This window comes from Colossoma macropomum, unplaced genomic scaffold (assembly GCF_904425465.1).
Source record: "Colossoma macropomum unplaced genomic scaffold, Colossoma_macropomum, whole genome shotgun sequence".
NCBI lineage: Eukaryota > Metazoa > Chordata > Actinopteri > Characiformes > Serrasalmidae > Colossoma > Colossoma macropomum.
In genome coordinates, this window is record NW_023494786.1 from 6361559 (window position 1) to 6382008 (window position 20450).

At 39.8% G+C, this 20450-nt stretch overlaps 1 protein-coding gene across 1 annotated transcript in view; it reads right to left on the bottom strand.

Moving 5' to 3' along the window:
• The window catches only part of LOC118799150 (NACHT, LRR and PYD domains-containing protein 12-like), a 49122-nt gene extending 36507 nt beyond the window's left edge, over nt 1-12615 (bottom strand). The window contains exons 1-4 of the mRNA XM_036558872.1: nt 12416-12615; nt 10542-10631; nt 9866-10405; nt 6791-8701 (exon numbers count right to left, since the gene is read on the bottom strand). Coding sequence (XP_036414765.1) covers nt 6791-8701; nt 9866-10405; nt 10542-10588 — 2498 coding nt within the window. The 5' untranslated portion in view covers nt 10589-10631; nt 12416-12615. The remainder of the gene's footprint in view (nt 1-6790; nt 8702-9865; nt 10406-10541; nt 10632-12415) is intronic.
• Between the last annotated feature and the right edge of the window lie 7835 nt (nt 12616-20450).

Here is a 20450-nt window from a genome sequence, read left to right on the forward strand (position 1 = left end):
TCTCATAGAAAACAATAAGAATAATCCTAGATTATTATTTAGCACTATTTCTGAATTAACTAAGAACCAAATAGTTACTGAACGCCAGATGCCATCAGCCTACAGCAGCAATGATTTTATAAAATTTAAATAATCAAGGCAAAAAATTCAAAACGCACAGTTAAACTCTACAAACCTGCTGCCTTACAAAGCCAATGCAGATCTTGAGAATATTGTAAATACTGCAGAGAGACTGGAATCCTTTACCTTCAACAAACTGAGCTAGTTAAATGATCCCCTTCTCAAAATCTTCTGCTTGCTGTCACGCTTCCAGGTTCTCCTCCCTTGCCTAATACTCTCCAGGACTCCATTTCCCATGATTCCAATCCTGATGTCACTCCTTCCACCAATCACACACATCTTCCTCGTTCTCAGTCACCCGAGTATTAATGCAACTCACCTGTGTTTGTTTGCCTCAGACTTTAAAAGGACTCTGGTTTGTTCTCCTCATTGTGAGGTATTGCCCTTCACTGGACTACTGAGTGGTTTTCTACTGGTTTCCTGACTTGTGTATTGGACCCTTTGCCTGTTTTTTGGATATTGCGTTTTTGTGTTTACCCTTTTGCTCTGGTAGCTTGCGTATTTTGTATTTTCTGGTTTCTTGACTTTTTGCTAGGCTTTTGGTTTCTGATTTTGGATTTGCCCTGAAACTGTTTGACCATCTTTCTGTTCTCTCAGTAAATCACTTCATTTTTAAGATCCGCGAGCGTCTTTCTGTGCTTGTGCAGCATTACACTTGCATATTAGATCCAATACCTACAACTTTACTCAAAGGTTAGATTACAGTTTAGCATTTATTTTAGGAGCTGAAGTCTCCATCGTACAGAAGTGGGACTGACAACCATCACCAAGGATCACACTGCCTGCTGGTAGAGAGTTCTGTGCAAAGGACCCTGCACTGTTGCAGGAAAAGCCTATAAAAACATCCAAAACTTTGTCTGATGATCACATACAGCCTACAGCTGCACAGGTTCTCCAGGAGCTTTAATTCAAACACGGCAGCATCTATAGCACAAACTACACATCAGAAAGCTGCATGATTCCCCAGCCTCACAGAACCTTTTACATGCTTTGTAAATCATTTTTTGGATGCTGGGAGAATTCACCTCATTTCATGAGAAAGGGGTTAAAAAAATAGAGAAACAGATGAACGACAGTCTGTAACTGTGGAACTACACAGTGGACTAAATGAAGTAGCTAGATGATTAATGAACCATATATGATGTGGATAAATGGGTTTACTGTTGTTTTTTCTCCCCAAAGTGCTTAGAGGAAAGTTTACCTTTGTAAATTAGCATCACATAGCGCACGAATTATTAAATTTCAGTGTCTGACCACTATTCCTGTCTGTTTCATTCAGAGAAAATTCAATTACAATCGCTATATAAACAGCCAGATCAGGATCCATGGTGGTTAAAGGCAGAGGTGATTCTGACGGCTGAGGTAAGTAAACGTTGGTCGTGTGCAGTGGGCGGGAACAAGTGGCTACATCATCACTGTCTGACTACAGTGTCTCATTTATCTGTCTTATAAGGTTCAGAGACAGTTAGAATGCTGACTATTTAAACAGCTGCCTATGTAGCCAGCAGCTACTAAGAGAGCTCACTGGGTTTTGGGACACACCCTTAATGTTTTATCTTATCAGCTTCATTGTCTTTTGTAAATATAAGCTCATTCTGAAACTGATGCCTGCAACACATTCCAAAAAAGTTGGGACAGGGACGAATTAACACTATGAACATTGTTAAATGTTCTAAAAAACATTTTAAAAGAGGAGATGTAAACATGCTCGGTATAAACGGAGCATTCAGGACAGGCCTAGTCTTGTATAAGCAAGGAAGGGTCAAGGTTCACCACGCTGCCGAAAATGCATCAGCAAATTGTATTAAAACAGCATGACTACGTAATCAGAGAGTGAAGGTTCTAGACCGGCCTGCCTGTCTCTTACCGAAAATGTGTAACACATTTTGAAGAGTGAAATACAACAATAAAGGCTCCACACGACTGCACAGCTGAAGACTGGTATAATGGAAGAATGGCAAAAAATCACTTTCAAAACTGGACCAGTTTGAGTCTTCAGTCCACATACAATTATTTTATGCAGGCAAAAGGAAAGGTGATGTACTAAAGTGATAAACCTACTTGTGTCCCATCTAAATAAAGGTCAGAAGGTAAAACATGAGGTAAAATACCATTTTTGGGCTATTTACAATTTAACAGCTCAAACAGAATTCACTCATCACTGCTTTCTATGTTATTGGCATTTCACACTCTGTTACAAGATTTTATGGAATTGGGTTTGTAATTTGGCCAGGGGTGCCTAGACTTTTGTATAGAACTTTATCTGCACAGACAGTACCATTAAACCACAGTCCAATTTAAAATAATCCAAAGCACTGCTGAAATGAGACGTGTAAGACTGTCACTTATGGTGTATGAATTCTCTGAGTTCTGTCAAAATATTGGATTTTTAAATTTTGATAACAGTTTTAAAAAGTTCTGATAATTGAGACTTTTTTCAAAACTATTATTTCAAAAAAAAAAAAACACTATTTTCATAACACTGACTGATCACACCAAATGTATTTTTTAAACAATAACTAATAAAAGCTTGCAAACAGAAATCAAGGCTTTCAGTGACCAAATTACAGCTCAGGTTATCTTGGCCTTACAGTAAGAATGTTCAGTCTTATGTGTGGCTGTAGGTTTTCAGTCCAACTAAGCAGAATCACCCCTTAACTCAAGCCCAATGTGAGAACTGTCCAATAGGAACGTCCCTTATCTTTCGTTTGATTGGACAGTGCTTACTGTGAGTGTAAGTTATCTGGCTAGCTGAGAAAGTCTGCTTTGTAAAACACCCCCTTGATCAGATGTTTGAAGACTAAAACAAGTAGAACAAAGGAGGACATCAGTTGAGCTCCTGCTTGGTGGAAATGAAAAACCTGCAGCCACACAGTTCCTCTGTATATAAGAGTGAACAGTATTGAGCATCAGAAACAGCAGTTTGACCAACAACAGGACCATATGTAGCAGGACTAACACTGACTAGAATGTTTCACTAGATTTTTACTAATGGGCATAAAATTAATACCACATAATACATGTTTAGTCTTTGCTGCACTTAATTCACCACTTTATCAAGCTGTAAGAGACTTTTATTTTGAAAGAGTGGTTGTACAGACTGGGCGATTGGAGTCTAAAATAACAAAGCAGCATCAGTCCATCCTTTTTTCTTTTCCACACTGATTATGAGGTGGATCTGCAGTGTGATGACTAGGGGTGGGAATCTCTAGGAACCTCACGATTCGATTCAATTACGATTCAGAGGCTGCGATGCGATTATAAAACGATTATCGATGCATCTCGATGCATCTTTTTTCTATACAGCATTTCTATTTTCTCACTGTCTGAGGACTTGGTACTTTTAAAACAAAGTATTTGTAATGATCCATAATGAATTTACTTCCAATATCTTTTATTAATAAATCAAATGGAAGTGATGTGGCAAGTGAACTAGAAGGCGCATTCACTGCTCTTGTTCAGAGCACATGAGACGCTGCTGCCACTCATCTGTGATAAAATGCGCTGTTAGGGTGACATAAGATCCAGTGGCAACGGATGACCACCACAGCACGTTACAGCCGTCCTACCCGTTTAATTCAGTGATTTTATAACTTTGGTTTTGATCTTGTTGTAGTCGTTGTGTCAGTAAAATATCTTTGAGACAGGACATGTAAAACATTGCGCGAAAGCCCTGTTTCGCAATGTGCAGACTGCAGGTCACATAGCAGCGATGCGTTATTCGCATTCATAAGCAGCGCAGTTGATTCCTGGTACGTTAAATCTGCAACGACAGATGGTCAAACACTAAAAAGTTGCGAAGCTTAAGTCGCTTCTCTTTCGAATTTTCCCGTTCCACCTTAAATGGTGCCGCATTTACATTCGGCGCCTCAGTCAGAATTTAAGGTGGAACGGGAAAATTCGAACGAGAAGCTGGAGAATAAGAAGTGACTTCACCCTCGTAAAACAGTCAGATGTTGAGAGACATTTTAGAAGAAACTATTGAACTTTTGAGGAAAAGTTTCCTGAGGGAAAGGGGAGGAAAGCAGCTACAGCAAACTAAAGCTTAAAGCAGAGCAAAGTAAATCTGCGCTCTCGTTTATATTGTTTAGCCTATACTAGGACATTATCACATACTGACACATACTGGACATTAAATGTTGCGGCTCCCAAGGTGGTTTGATTTTTGTTGAAAGGACAAAATGTCTCTTCTTCACATTTGGGTTGTGAGTCCTGACCTAACCTGGCTTTTAATGCAGAGGGTGCCGGTCGGGTTTCTCCCTCATTCAGTTGTGTCTTTATGTGCCGCCACAGACTGTCCGGGCGCTGCACTTCCCCACTTCCATGTTCCGGCCTTTACGTTCCGTTAACGTTATAAATTAAATATTTAGAAAATCGATTTTTGACATTTGTGAATCGATTCAGAATCGTTCACGTCCGCATCGCGATGCATCTAAGAATCGATTTTTTCCCGCACCCCTAGTGATGACTATAATTCACAGGTTCAGCATTAGTTTTCAATGCTATGCTGATGACACGCAGCTCTACATATCTGCTAAACCAAATGAGGCTCTGAATCTAAATAATCTTAAAGAATGTGATAAAAATATCAAAAGCTGGATGAACGACAATTTCCTCCTTCTTAATCCTAACAAAACTGAGGTCCTGCTACTTGGACCCAAAGCAGAGAGACCTCAACTCTCCAAATCTGAACTAAAGGCCATACTGTCATTCCAAGCACTACTGTAAAAAATCTAGACGTCGTCTTTGATTCCGGTCTCTCTTTTGATACATGTTTGCAACATTGTTAGTACCACATTCTTTCTCTTGCTTAACATCGCTAAACTACGTAATATTCTAGCCTTAAACGATGCGGAAAAGCTGATGCCTTTATAACCTCCAGGCTGGACTAATGTAACACCAATTCAGCTGGATACTCCTACACTTTACTGGAATACGCTTCCAACTGGTCCAGAATGCAGCTGCTAGAGTCCTTACAAGGACCAAAAAATTTGACCATATATCCCCAATCCTGTCGTCATTACACTGGCTACCTGCTACCTACTCCACAACTGATAATACGTGTTGCTGGTGTTTCTGTTTAGTCTTCAAAAATCTGTTCAAGGAGTTTTTCACAAAAATAATTTCTCAGCTAAATAACTTCTACCCAAAATAACCACTATTGAATAAATTTGATAGAATTTTATTACAGAAATTAGATAGAAATAAAAGATTAAACATAAATTTAAAAAAACAATATGTATTATACAGTTATATAACTACATAACTTATATTCTTTATTTCAGCAGTAAAAAATAACTGAGACTGTTGTGTCCATAAAAAGTTTCAGTATCTGGTGTGGTTTAGCAGCACATTCAGCATGACCCCACCTCAACAACGACAACGGTATAAAACTAGAGTCATACTTAGCGTGACCCCTCCCCAAACACTATAACGCTATAAAAACTAGAGCCACACTTAGCGTGACCCCTCCCCAAACACTATAACGCTATAAACACTAGAGCCACACTTAGCGTGACCCCTCCCCTAACACTGTAACGCTATAAACACTAGAGCCACACTTAGCGTGACCCCTCCCCTAACACTATAACGCTATAAACACTAGAGCCACACTTAGCGTGACCCCTCCCCAAACACTATAACGCTATAAAAACTAGAGCCACACTTAGCGTGACCCCTCCCCTAACACTGTAACGCTATAAACACTAGAGCCACACTTAGCGTGACCCCTCCCCTAACACTATAACGCTATAAACACTAGAGCCACACTTAGCGTGACCCCTCCCCTAACACTATAACGCTATAAACACTAGAGCCACACTTAGCGTGACCCCTCCCCGAACACTATAACGCTATAAAAACTAGAGCCATACTTAGCGTGACCCCTCCCCGAACACTATAACGGTATAAAAACTAGAGCCACACTTAGCGTGACCCCTCCCCTAACACTGTAACGGTATAAAAACTAGAGCCACACTTAGCGTGACCCCTCCCCTAACACTGTAACGCTATAAACACTAGAGCCACACTTAGCGTGACCCCTCCCCTAACACTATAACGCTATAAACACTAGAGCCACACTTAGCGTGACCCCTCCCCTAACACTATAACGCTATAAAAACTAGAGCCATACTTAGCGTGACCCCTCCCTGAACACTATAACGGTATAAAAACTAGAGCCATACTTAACATCACTTGAATTATTTAAGAATTCTATTCACTGTTAATACGTTCAATTGAAGAACATGTAAATGAGCCTTGTTTTATATTATTTATTAGATGCTGGCATTCAAATAAGCTACTGTTTAACATTGCTTCTTCAAGATTTACTCAGTTATATGTTTTATAAAAATGTTCAAATATTTACAGTGTAAAATTTAATGTTATAATTATTAAACTGAATGATTTCATGCTTATGCTCCTAAAACTGAAGAGCGCTATCACAATGTACCACAAAATATACTGACAATATAACAATCAGTCATAACTCCAAAAATAGGGGTTTCTATTAAAGTGGCCAAGCAGTGAACCTGCAGTTCTTCATAATAACTAAAACTATAATAACTAAAATGTATTTTTAATTGTCTGAACTGAAGATCTAATGTGTTCAGCCTTCAATCATCAATAATCTGATATTAATCTGCTGTATTAATGTAGATGTAACACTCACCGAGCTTTTCTGCAGACAGTCAGAGCTGGGATCAGTCTCCTATAACCCTCCTCTGATGTGTTGTATTTCTTCAGGTCCAGCTCATCCAGAACCTCCTCTGAGGTCAGAAGCATACAGGCTAGTGCTGAACACTGTCCAGGAGAGAGTTTCTCCTCTGAGTGTCTCTCTGAGATTAAAGACTCCTGAATCTCTCTGGAGAGAGACTCGTCACTCATTTCAGACAGACAGAGGAACAGATTGATGGATCTCTCAGTGGAGATGATGGATCTCTTAGTGGAGAGGTGATATTTATCTGCTCCTTTGATTAATCTCTTGATGTACTGTCTGGTTCTCTCTGAGCTGCTCTGTGTTGGGGTCAGTAGACCCTGTAGGCATCTCTGATTGGACTCCACTGAGATGCCCAGCAGGAAACGGAGGAAAAGATCCAGGTGTCCATTTTGACTCTCTACAGCTTTATTCACTGCTCCCATCAGAACCTCATCCAGAGGAACTTTCTTAGACCACCCACTGTACTGTGGGTTAAATATCTGCAGTTCCTCCATGTTTTTGCTCTCATAGCAGTGAAACACATAAACAGCAGCCAGGAACTCCTGAAAGCTCAGATGAACAAAGCAGTAGACCTTCCTCTGGTAAAGCACACATTCCTCCCTAAAGATCTCAGTGAAAATCCCAGAATACACTGAGGCCTCAGTGACATCAATGCTGCTCTCTCTCAGGTCCTCTTCATAGAACATCACATTGCCCTTCATCAGCTGTTTGAAAGCCAGTTCAGCCAGTTTCAGAAGAATGGTTCTGTTGGACTCCAGCAGGTTCTTTGGGTCTCTGTCGTCTTTTTCCTCATACTTCTCATTCTTCATGTCTGTCTGAGTGAGCAGGAAGTGTGAGTACATTTCAGTCAGAGTTTTAGGGATTTCTGCATGATGCTGTTTGATGATTTGCTGAAGAACAGTGGCTGAGATCCAGCAGAAGACTGGAATGTGGCACATGATGTGGAGGCTCCTCGCTGTCTTAATGTGGGAGATGATTCTCTTGCCTTGGTCTTCATCACTGATCCTCTTCCTGAAGTACTCCTCCTTCTGTGGGTCACTGAATCCCTGAATTTCTGTCACACGCTTGATGTATTTAGGAGGGATCTGATTGGCTGCTGCTGGTCGGGAGGTTATCCAGATCAGAGCAGAGGGAAGCAGCTCTCCTTTGATGAGGTTTGTCATCAACACACCCACTGATGATGTCATGGTGATGTCAGATACTTTCTCACACTGTTCAAAGTTCAGTGGAATTCTACTTTCATCCAGACCATCAAATATAAACACAGCTTTGAGCTGATCATAAATCTTTGTGTCCAGATCTTTGAGCTCAGGATGGAAGTCACACAGAAGTCCATGAAGACTGTATTGATCATCTTTAATCAGGTTCAGCTCCCGGAACGGAAGCACAAACACAAGCTCTACATCCTGATTGGCTTTTCCTTCAGCCCAGTCCAGAATGAACTTCTGCACAGAGACAGTTTTTCCAATTCCAGCGATGCCTTTAGTCAGAACACTTCTGAGCTCTGGCTCTTTTGGTCTGTTATCTTCTTTTCTTTCTTTGTGTCTGAGACTGTCAGCCTTCACAGCTCTAATGTTCTCTTCTTGTGTTTCTCCTCCAGGACCTGGTAGAGGTTTAAACATGTCTAAGCAGTTGATTGGAGAGTCTTGTAAGTGTCTCCTGGATGTTTTCTCCATCTGTAGAACCTCATGTTCTTCATTCACTCCTTCACTCTCTCCCTCTATGATGTAGAGCTGTGTGTAAATCCTGTCTTTATTCTCTTCTGTTCTGATTCCCTCAAATAAGCTCTCGTACTTGTTCTTCATGATGGTTTTGTGTCTCTCTAAGACTCTGTGAAGAACGTCATCCACTGTAGAGTGCTGGCTAATTGGGGTCAAACAACAATAAACATCAATAAAACAAATACCCATATTAATCTTCTGATCATTTTTTATACAAAATTTGACATTTTTAATTCAGTAAATGTTTCATTTGGTTTACCTCAGGCTCCCAAGACAAACTTCATGTTTAATATTCTTAGAAAACTGTAATACAGCATTAATAGTTTAAACTCTTATTTAAGGGGCTCCCGAGTGGCACAACTGTCTAAGCGTTGACCCTATCATCAGGAGAAAAAAAAACCTCTTATTTAAATATTGTGTATGTGGGAATTCCTGTAGTTCTTCATGGTTAAAGTTTAGTAAACATGCACTGTTTTCTATATATTTACACAAAAATCACACTTCACATTTTTCCAGTGCTCACAAGTCAGCACTTGTGACATGATTGGAGTTTTATGTGGCAACATCACAAAATGTCATTGCACATAATGTTAATGCCCTAAATTGCATGTAAGCACATGGTCCATAGGTGACTCCACTTACTCCTGTGGAATTCCATGAGTTATTTGTTTACTAATGACAGTTGATAACCTGCACTTCACTGGCTGCCTGTTACACAATAACAGACATCAATAATTTACATAACGTTAATATTCTTCTGAATATTTATTGCATTACATTTGAGCTACTTCATTTAGTATGTGTTTCTTTTGGTTTACCTCAGGCTTCAGACTTAATGTTACATGTGTTGCACTCTTGATTTCTCCTGTCAGTTTCTAATACTAACAAATATTCCTAGACAAGTGTAATATTACACTAACAGTTAAACCTTTGATTTAAATATTGTGCATGTGAAAATTAATGGTCATTCATGGTTAAAGGTTGACAAACACACATTGTTTCTTTAGACTTACTGAAAATCTCACAATTTTTTTTTACATTTTCCAATGTTCACAAGTCAGCACACGTAGCTTCATTAGAGCAACATGAGAAATGGCATAGCACATAATGTTAAACCCTAAATTGCATGTAAGCACGTTTTCATAGATGACCCCCAAGTACTCCAGTGGAATTATATGAGTTTTATGTTACTATATGTGATTACATGATTACATGTGGTAACATAACCTGCATTTCACTGGCTGCCTGGAAAATGTTTACAATGATTCACTGTCAGAGCTGCTGTTTACTGGTAGCAGATATTTACCCTGAGTCAGAGGATCCTCTCCCTCCACTGGACTGTGCTGGTAACATCATGGACCGGTCACTCCCCATAGACACACAGCTGGGTTCTCCTCCTCCTCTGCTGAGTTTAAGAGGTTCCCCCATGGACCGGTCACTCTTCATAGACACACAGCTGGGTTCTCCTCCTCCTCTACTGAGTTTAAGAGGTTCCTCCATGGACCGGTCACTCTTCATAGACACACAGCTGGGTTCTCCTCCTCCTCTACTGAGTTTAAGAGGTTCCCCCATGGACCAGTCACTCTTCATAGACACACAGCTGGGTTCTCCTCCTCCTCTGCTGAGTTTAAGAGGTTCCTCCACGGACCAGTCACTCCTCATAGACACACAGCTGGGTTCTCCTCCTTCTCTGCTGAGTTTAAGAGGTTCCTCCATGGACCAGCCACTCCTCCTAGACACACAGCTGGGTTCTCCTTCTCCTCTGCTGAATTTAAGAGGTTCCTCCATGGACCAGTCACTCTTCATAGACACACAGCTGGGTTCTGGAGATGCTGCACGCTTCACTCTGAGAAAAGTTCATCCACAGTGAGATTAAAGTGCTGAGTAATTATGTTCTTCACTAAGACTCATTTATTCTGATCATAAGTCACGATTACCTCTTTCTGTTTAATCAGGTTAAGAGCTGATATAAAGTTACTCACTTTGAATCAGAGGTTCTTCCTCCACTGCTGGAGTGATGAAGCTCCATCACTGAGGTTTTACTCTCCACACACAGCTGGACACTGGAGATGCTGCTAAGAACAGTTATATTTCATAAAAATGCATAGTTACTCTTTGTTGACCAGTGAGTTTGTTGTTGACACGGCAGGAAATGTTTTTTTATTAAAATGATCCAATCCATATTTATCACTATGGAAGGAGATGAAGCAGACAGAGGAAACAGGTTCTAGACCTACGGATCACATCTTCTGCTGCTCCAGTCTTTATTAATCATAATCGGTCATTATATGATACTGATCTGTAGTGAAGGCTGTGTAGAGCTCATACAGTCCATCATACAGAACTGCACATTAGAAGGTTTTTATCACTTTGTACAGGAATTCTGGAAATTAGAAAACTTCAATGTACAAAACACCTAAATATTATAAAAGATGATTTTACATTAAACTGAGGTGAATAAAGTCTATTAATACACATGAGTTGTGATACAGGGTGATGGAAACAGAGTGTTGAATAAACAATGACGTAGTGGAGACGTAAATCTCATATCTCAGCTTCATCTGAGCTCCATAATCATAAAATGTATCTGTGTAATATTGATCCAGAACTGTATGATCATTCTCAGGTGGACGGTGTTGGAGTGGAACAGTAATCTGATCTCTCAGTAAATGGTCCATCACTCTGAGCTGCTGTAGTTCAGCTGTGTGCAGATGACCACTCTACTCAGAGCTAATATAGGCTCAGACTCTCCATTAGGCTACAGTTGGGTTCTCTTTAGTTCCACAGGACTAATCCTGTTATGGCATCTTCAGGACCTTCATATAAGAGTAAGAAACACTCAGAGACTGATGAACTGAGTTTTTAATAAACTCTATTAACTGTTAGAATCTCAGTATAAACAGACAGTAGAACTGATCACCTCTATAATCCTGATAATCATTATCAATAATGTTACTGTCTCTCTCTGATCTCTCAGTTCATTATTAATAAACTGTATTTACTGATAGAATCTCAGTATGAACAGACAGTAGAACTGATCACCTCTATAATCCTGATAATCATTATCAATAATGTTACTGTCTCTCTCTGATCTCTCAGTTCATTATTAATAAACTGTATTTACTGATAGAATCTCAGTATAAACAGACAGTAGAACTGATCACCTCTATAATCCTGATAATCATGATCAATAATGATACTGTCTCTCTCTGATCTCAGTTCATTATTAATAAACTGTATTTACTGATAGAATCTTAGTATAAACAGACAGTAGAACTGATCACCTCTATAATCCTGATAATCATTATCAATAATGTTACTGTCTCTCTCTGATCTCTCAGTTCATTATCAATAAACTGTATTAACTGATAAAATATATACTGTATTCAAGATGATCTGTGTTTATTCTAACACAAAGTATAGTGAATCTCATCTGTGATGAGAAGTAATGGCAATAATGCTGATGTTATCTGCACTTCTAATCACTTTTATTGATCTATGAAAGCTTCCTGGAGGTGTTTTATTACAAACTGAAGAAAACTGGTGCAGCTGCTTTAGTTTCTACACAGGCAGCATCAGGAATTCACTTCCTCCTAAAGTCCTTCACCCTCAACACTCACACTTAACAAGGACATTAACTCCTTATTTACTCTTATTTAGTCTTTAATAAACTGTCTTATTAAAATTGTATTTATTTACTTTAGTAAATTAATTAGTGTCCTATTGTTTTATGAATGTTGTGCATAATTTCTCTGTGATATGCTAAGTTTAAAGCTGTTATTATAATAAAGATAGTTATTAATGCAGATCAGAGGACTCCTCAGTGATATCTGTGAGGAACTGAAAGCACTGTTACCTTTTCTGAGGTTTGTCTAGACGTCTTCAGTGAGAAAGTTCAAGTCCACCTTCATCTGTGTTCATTTACAGCAGATCTACAAGAGAAACATCACTGACCACCAACACAGACACTTCATCTCCATTTCAGTAGAGTCTCTTCTCCCACTGGAGCCTTTAGAACATTACAGAGCTGAACTCTCTCTGTCTCTGTCCAGACTGAACCAGAACACGGCTGAACTTTGTTTCCTTTAGAACCAGAGAAACTGGTTGGAGCTCATTTCAGTCTCATTACATCACCAAAGAATGTGACACTACACTCTGCTGCAGATCTCACTGATTGTCCATCACCAGCAATGCTCTGAATATTACATTATTATTATTAATTGGGTGTAGAGAGGGGTCCACATTTTTTGTCTCCAGTTAAAGTTCAGACTAAAAGTTTCAGTTACTCTGACCTTTCACCCATAAACTGGTTTAACTGGTCTGACTTCTGAGAGTAACACATTCCAGCAAAGAACCAAACATATTTTAAAGGAGTCCCATGGAAGTTCCAGTATTCATGAAGTCCAGTCCATGTTTCAGCCAAACACTCATGAAAGAAGGCAAAAATAATAATAATAAATAAAAAGCAAAAAATTAACTGAACTTGATTTACTGTCACACAGCCTGAAAGAACTGTGTTGCTCTAGTGTCTGTTGCAGCTCTGCAACTGAGCAGACTAATACATTACTGCCCCCTAGTGGAGCACAATATTAACCAGAACCACCAGTACTTTCTTATTCATTCCAAACATGCACTACAACTTATGCTGAATGTTTATGTTCGCTCAGTATCAGTATTTCCCTTATTGTGGCTCTTGTATCATCAACCTCTGTCTGGTCAGGCAGGGACATTAAGCAATTATCAAAATTAATACTAAGAACCACAAACCAATAAACTGAGAATAACTATTTAACTCTCAGCAGTCAGCTGTTGTCTATATGATGTCCTGTTGTAACAAACACAGCTTATTCACAGGCCTCTCCAGCATGTATGTCTTGGTTTGCAGCTGGACAATGGTCAATGCAATGGTCCACTGAAGTCAGGTAAGGCTTGGTTTATTTTGTCTATTATTTAGGAGTTTTGTGGGGATGAACTACATACAACTATTACAGTATCTCTATGCTTGAAGCTTCTTCTCGGTCTGGATCATTTCTGGTGCTCTTGTAAAAGTGGCAGGTGGTCCCAAGTTCATCTGGTCCATGTAAGAAGCACTTTAGTCAGAGGATCATATTTATAGTCTACACCAAACTTCCTTCCAGCCTCTATAAACACACTGTTCACCTCAACAGCAGCAAGTTCTCCTCAGTATTATGCATTTTAATGTGTTTGGGCTTCACTGAAAAGGCTGGAGCAGCTTTCTAGCGCATACTAATGTAGAGGCCCACCAATGCACGTGCACCACCTGGAGGACCACCATATGTCCTGGGGTCGTTGATGTCAAGGTGATGGATGTTTTGCGCTGCCACGTTTCCAGGGTTTTCTCCCTCCGCCTGATGTCTACCTGAACCTGGAGGGGTGATCAAACAATAAAAAAGAACAGATTCAGAGTGATGATGTCATTCACATCAGCTCCTGAAGGAATGACCCATAGCCCACTTCCCCAACGTCACCTGACAGGCGTGTCCAATGGCCTTCTCAGTTACTTGGCAGGTCAGACTTCAGTCTTGTGTATATGAGACGCTCCATTTATGTCTCCTTTATATTTACAGTGATGTGTATATATAAAGTTTTAAAACGCTCTGAGGTGTTAAAACTTTTCATGCTCACACAAAACTCTGCACACTTTTTGGCTCGGCATCGGCTGAACAAAGACCATTAAAACCATTAGAGTCCTTTACACTGTGATATCAGCCCATCAGGAGAACACTAAACACCATCAGTGCCTACTGGACACCACCAGGAACCAGCAGGCCCTCTTCATGGTTTGTGTGGCTGTTTTCAGCGGGGGGCTGCTTTACTGTGAGTCTCAGCGAGACCCCTGCAGTGAGAAGGTAAAGAAGCGGCGCTCCAGCTCGCTGTTTATTCACATGCGCTGCCTCCGCGCGGATAGTCTTGTTTTTCATTTCGGCGCCCAGGTTAACAGGTCAGCGCGTTCACACACGCAGCTAAATACACTGAAATAAGCCGTGAAGATCAGTGAAGGTCAAACAGAGAACCAGGCCTGAAACTCTCTCCTCATCACAGTCAGAGCGCTGTGGAGGACAGACAGACAGACAGACAGGTAAACAGACAGACAGGCCGTGCACTTTTAAAAAGTATGTATTTATTGATCAGAGTGACTGATGTGTCCGTCTGTCCGTCTGAAGCAGGACTGTCTGTGTATCCGTCTCTCTGCAGCTCACACGCTGTCTGTGTGAAAGACCAGTGCGTTCAGCTGTAGGAAGGCGCAGCTGGACATCCAACCCCGCCCACATCCGACCCGGCCTACCGCACGTCACCTCACGAGCCTGTCAATCATGCTGTGCGTTCAAGAACCACAGCGTAGCGCTTGATCTACGCATGTGGCGCAACTTTGTTTACAGGTTTTCCCCACTGGCTTTCATTGTTAGACTGAACACTGCTTCTCTTTTCAGTTAGGATATCTACTGAACACATATCGACTCTCGTTATCAAAAATCAGTGGACTATTATATTGAATTGTAGAATCTTTAAGTAATTGGCAGCCAAAATCCCCAAACTTGTCAGTACACATTGTAAAATGGTCATTTCCAATAGTAGTCCATAAAACCAACAGATATCAGTTGAGTTACTACTATACATGTACATATGAATTATGAAGTAATTTTACTCTGGCATTTTTCAGTAATTTGTAGTCAAAATCCTCATAACTGTTAGTCCAACTAAATAGTAATTGAAATTTGAAACTAATGCATACCAGTTAAGAGTCTTTTCTATTATGCACCTAAAATTATATGAAGTGATTGTACTGTAGTATTTCAAGTCATTAGCAGTCAAAATCCTCACCTTCATCAAGAAGTCATTCTGCATGTTTGACTGCAAAAGGACAATGAGATGATCAACTCAGCCGTCCACTTCAGTTGCAGGAGAACGCGGAGTTGCCAAACCAGCAGCTGGTCTCAACCACTTCTATAAAGAATCTTGGATCTCCCTCAGTCTGACACTGTATGTACTTAATAATGCATAATGAATAAATTAATAAATGGTTGATTTATTAAAATGTTTATTTGTTCAAGTAAAAAGTTAAATTGTATCCAGTGGATTGGTTTTGGTCATTTCAGATGAATACAAGCTCAATACATGCAATAAATAATACTTTACATTTTTTCTGATTCCTTTGTAATGAAACAAATGTTAAAACTCTCTTTGGTTCAGGTCATTTTACCTTGTTGGAAGACTCCATACTTAAAATGCACTCTAGACAAGCACCTGTTGCACAGTATTGTTAAAAGATTGTGGAAATTTGATTTTGTAAATGCATTTCAAATTTGCTTATGTAATAAAAAAAGGAGATTAGTTGTAAACTGTGTGTGTTTGGTGAACTAATCATAATTCTACTGGTTTCATTTTCATTGAAAGGTATTTTTTTAACATTTTACGCTGTTTCTGGTTTACAAATACAAATATTCTGTCTAATCTTACTCTTATTTCATGTTACGAATCTGTGTTTACACTATCCTTTAGGATCATCGACAACTTTTGTAAAAAGAGCAAGTAGTCCATGAAACAAAGACAACAATGATCTCTTAAATCTTCTGAATTTATTTATTTTTTTCTCTCCAATACAAACACATCCCAGATTTTGGCACACTTGCATTACACAACACTGAATTTTGTTTTTTGTTTGATTTCTCATCAAACTGTGCATTAATTCTGCAGATGTCCAGCTCTTTTGGTTGGACCCCATGTCCTTTTAATGACATGTATTGGTGCTGGGTGGATGAAAGATTTTGCCACTGCAAACACTCTATTTGCGTAATCAACACACTGAGCATTGAGGCACTTCTGTTCTGGTGGTCTTTGTTTTACTGCTTCATTGGGATAAGTGATGTTTAAAAATATGCTTTGCATATTGTTGTTTGGCTGCAATAAAGATAATGAAAGTGCGCTGTGGATCTGCACTCATTGATGCATTTGCAGATGAAGTAACCTGTAAGAAAACAACGCCAAGACCAAAGTTAGCAACACTGCAGGTACAGAAACGTATACAAAACACGCAAACAAGAAAATTAGCTTATAAATATTCACATCACTTTAGTGGCTCCCGCTAAGAAATTAGCCTACAGCTCATCTTGTTTATCTTGATAGTAAGATGCAAGTGCATTTCTGTATATCTATCTATCTATCTATCTATCTATCTGTCTGTCTGTCTGTCTGTCTGTCTATCTGTCTGTCTTCTACAAACATTTCTGAAAGAATGGGTCGCTCTCAGGAGCTCAGTGACTTCCAGCGTGGTACCGGGATAGGATGCCACCTGTGCAACAAGTCCAGTCGTGAAATTTCCTCACTACTAAATATTCCACAGTCAACTGTCAGTGGTATTACAACAAAGTGGAAGCTATTGGGAACGACAGCAACTCAGCCACAAAATGTTAGGCCACGTAAAATGAAAGAGTGGGGTCAGCGGATGCTGAGGCACATAGCGCGCAGAGGTCACCAACTTTCTGCAGAGTCAATCGCTACAGACCTCCAAACTTCATGTGGCCTTCAGATTAGCTCAAGAACAGCATAGAGAGCATCATGGAATGGGTTTCCATGGCTGAGCAGCTGCATCCAAGCCTTACATCACCAAGCGCAATGCAAAGCATCGCATGCAGTGGTGTAAAGCGCCGCCACTGGACTCTAGAACAGTGGAGACGTGTTCTCTGGAGTGACCAATCACGCTTCTCCGTCTGGCAATCCGATGGACGAGTCTGGGTTTGGCGGTTGCCAGGAGAATGGTACTTGTCTGACTGCATTGTGCCAAATGTAAAGTATGGTGTGGGGTTGTTTTTCAGGAGTTGGGCTCGTCCCCTTAGTTCCAGTAAAAAGAACTCTTAATGCTTCAGCAGACCAAGAGATTTTGGACAATTTTATGTTCCCAACTTTGTGGGAATAGTTTGGGGACGGCCCCTTCCTGTTCCAACATGACTGCGCACCAGTGCACAAAGCAAGGTCCATAAAGACATGGATGAGCGAGTTTGGTGTGGAAGAACTTGACTGACCTGCACAGAGTCCTGAGCACAACCCGATAGAACACCTTTAGGATGAATTAGAGCGGAGACTGCGAGCCAGGCCTTCTCATCCAACATCAGTGACTGACCTCACAAATGTGCTTCTGGAAGAATGTTCAAAAATTCCCATAAACACTCCTAAACCTTGTGGAAAGCCTTCCCAGAAGAGCTGAAGCTGTTATAGCTGCAAAGGGTGGGCCGACATCATATTAAACCCTATGGATTAAGAGTGGGATCTCACTCAAGTTCATATGTGTGTGAAGGCAGACAAGCAAATACTTTTGGCAATATAGTATATATGATGCATCATAGCTATTTTAAGACTCCATGTAATGCAGTAGGTGCCCTTTTTTATCCACCACTGGTGAAAAGTGAGGGAAGCCAAGATTTCCTGTGTCAGCATTTTTACAGATGAATATGAAGTGAATTTGTAGAAAAAAGCTGCTAATTTCTTTCTATAACACTGTGTTCTTTTCCATTCTGTTTTACACGCTCCTCTACTGGCTCTCCTGCTTTCAGACTGAATCTGGCAAGAAGAACAACTATAAATGCTGAGACCCCTGGCGAGCATCCCACCCCACACTGCCTCCACACTGAACACAGCACCTTTATCAGTACTAATAAAACCAGCACAGGACACCACAACCTTTGGATTTTAGTAGAAAAATCCAATAATATTCTATTTTATGTGGTTAACGATGTGATGGATTATTAGACTGAGAAATCTTTCCTGGCTTGTCTGTTAACTTAGTGACAGATTTGCACCGTCTTCAGTTCATCATTCTGCTTCAGGAAATCATTCCTGACTAATTTGGCAGCTTCTCCAGTGAAAATATATTCAGAGGGTATTTCGTGCTCAACAGTGTAGATGATCATCTTCTCTTACGGTGTACAAAACATTTAAAGAACATGTTTGGAAATAAAACTCTGACACAGACGTTCTCGCCTCAACCACAGGCTGTATGATCTGAGGGCAAATTTTCCTCTTAGTTTCTTAAATAGAGAGTGACTTTAGTGTGAGTTTTTTTAACAGTTGTTTCTGCATATTTAGGACAGCAGATACCGCACAATCTCAGGAATCTCCACTAGGGGGCGACAGACAGCTAATAACAGAACAGGAACAAGTTCTGTTTTATGGTGAAAGTTATTGAACTAGTTTTACCTCCAGTTTAAATCAGAGTCACGTTCTTAATAAATTGTGCTGAACGTTAATTTTACCTAATGAATAAAAATGTAATTGAAATACTGAAATTTTCTGACTATATTTATTGATCCATAAAAAGGTTCAGAAACTGTTCATTTTTTGTCTCTACAGTGTGAAAGAAGGCAGTGATCAGTGACCTTTGTGTTTTTTGGCTATATTTTCATGTGATTCGGTAGAGAAATCTGTAAATTATACACAGGTTTAACTTCAACTTTATCTCAGTTAAGCTTCAGTTAAATTAAGCTACTTTAAAACATTCTTCTTCAGCTGGACTGAAGAATGATGGACATTCACCTTAAAAACTGTAATGTGACCCACGTGTTTATAACTTAAGAGCACAGCAGCCCACAAAAATAAAGAATAAAAAAATGTTACTTTTCTTTTATTAAGTGCAGACATGAAAAATCTGAGAATCAGGTCGTCCATTTGTATCCCAGAAACCCAGTAATGAAACATGAAAAAATTGTAATGATGTTTTTTTAAACAAACAAAAAATAAATAAATAAATAAAAAAAAAAAAGAAAGAAAGAAACAAGTTTGACTATGAAGTCATTAGTTTTCATGGCACATTCGGACTCTGATATTATGGAAACATATGTCTGCTTTAGAACCTGCAGACCTTCATGTTAGCGTGACAGAAAGCAACAAAGACTTGTTGAGCTGTATGAGATAACTGCATATATTGGGCCATGTTGGCCACTTGGACATACCTGAAATCCATTTGTGGTCAGGAATAGTGTAGGGATCTGATCATTTCTGGCCATTACTGGGAACTAATTTATTGAGATAATCAATGCGGTTTGAGCTCTCTAGGCTTTCTATGTAATCTGTGCCACCCACTTCCTCACCATCCCAGACCTAACAAGCTGTCATGTGTCTCACGTCTTGTACAATACGTTTACAGTAGCCTGCGTGGGTTTCCTCCCACAGCCAGGCAGATTGGACCCGCTAAATTCTCCCTAGTGTGAATGTATATGAGTGTGTCTGCCCTGTGATGGACTGGCGACTTGTCCAGGGTGTTTCCTGCCTTCTACCCAATGACCACTGGGATAGGCTTCAGAAGGATAAGCGGCTGGATAATGTGTGCGTATGTAGAGCTCCTAATAGCTAGACATTAAGTGAACAGCAAATGTAAGAGGGCGTTCACAGAGACCTGATGACTAGCCGATACTGATAGTTAACTAGGGTTAGCCAAAGTTTTACATTGTTATATTAAAATGAAAATGAAAGACAAGAAACAAATCCAACTCTGAAATGGCATTTTATTATTGAATCAACATAATGCAGAATCTCCATTGATTACAACAGTTGACTAATGTTACAATTTTGTAAGTTACCAAAGCAGTTTTGCCCCCATCCGTGCACGCACCCAATAATGTTTGTAAACAGCAAACCTGAAAATGATGTACAGACTTAATTCAGTCCAATCCAATGATGTATCACAAACCACCCAGACATTTAAAGCCCACTCATTATCAAATAAGTGGTGATGAAAATGGGAAATTTCACAGGCTGCAGACAATAATCTTTGACATGAGCTTTGAGACCCACAAGTCTCACAAGAAATTGAACTTTGTCATTGTACAGACTGGTATCAGTAGGTATTCTCTGCTGATATCTGGTTGGAGCTGATGGTG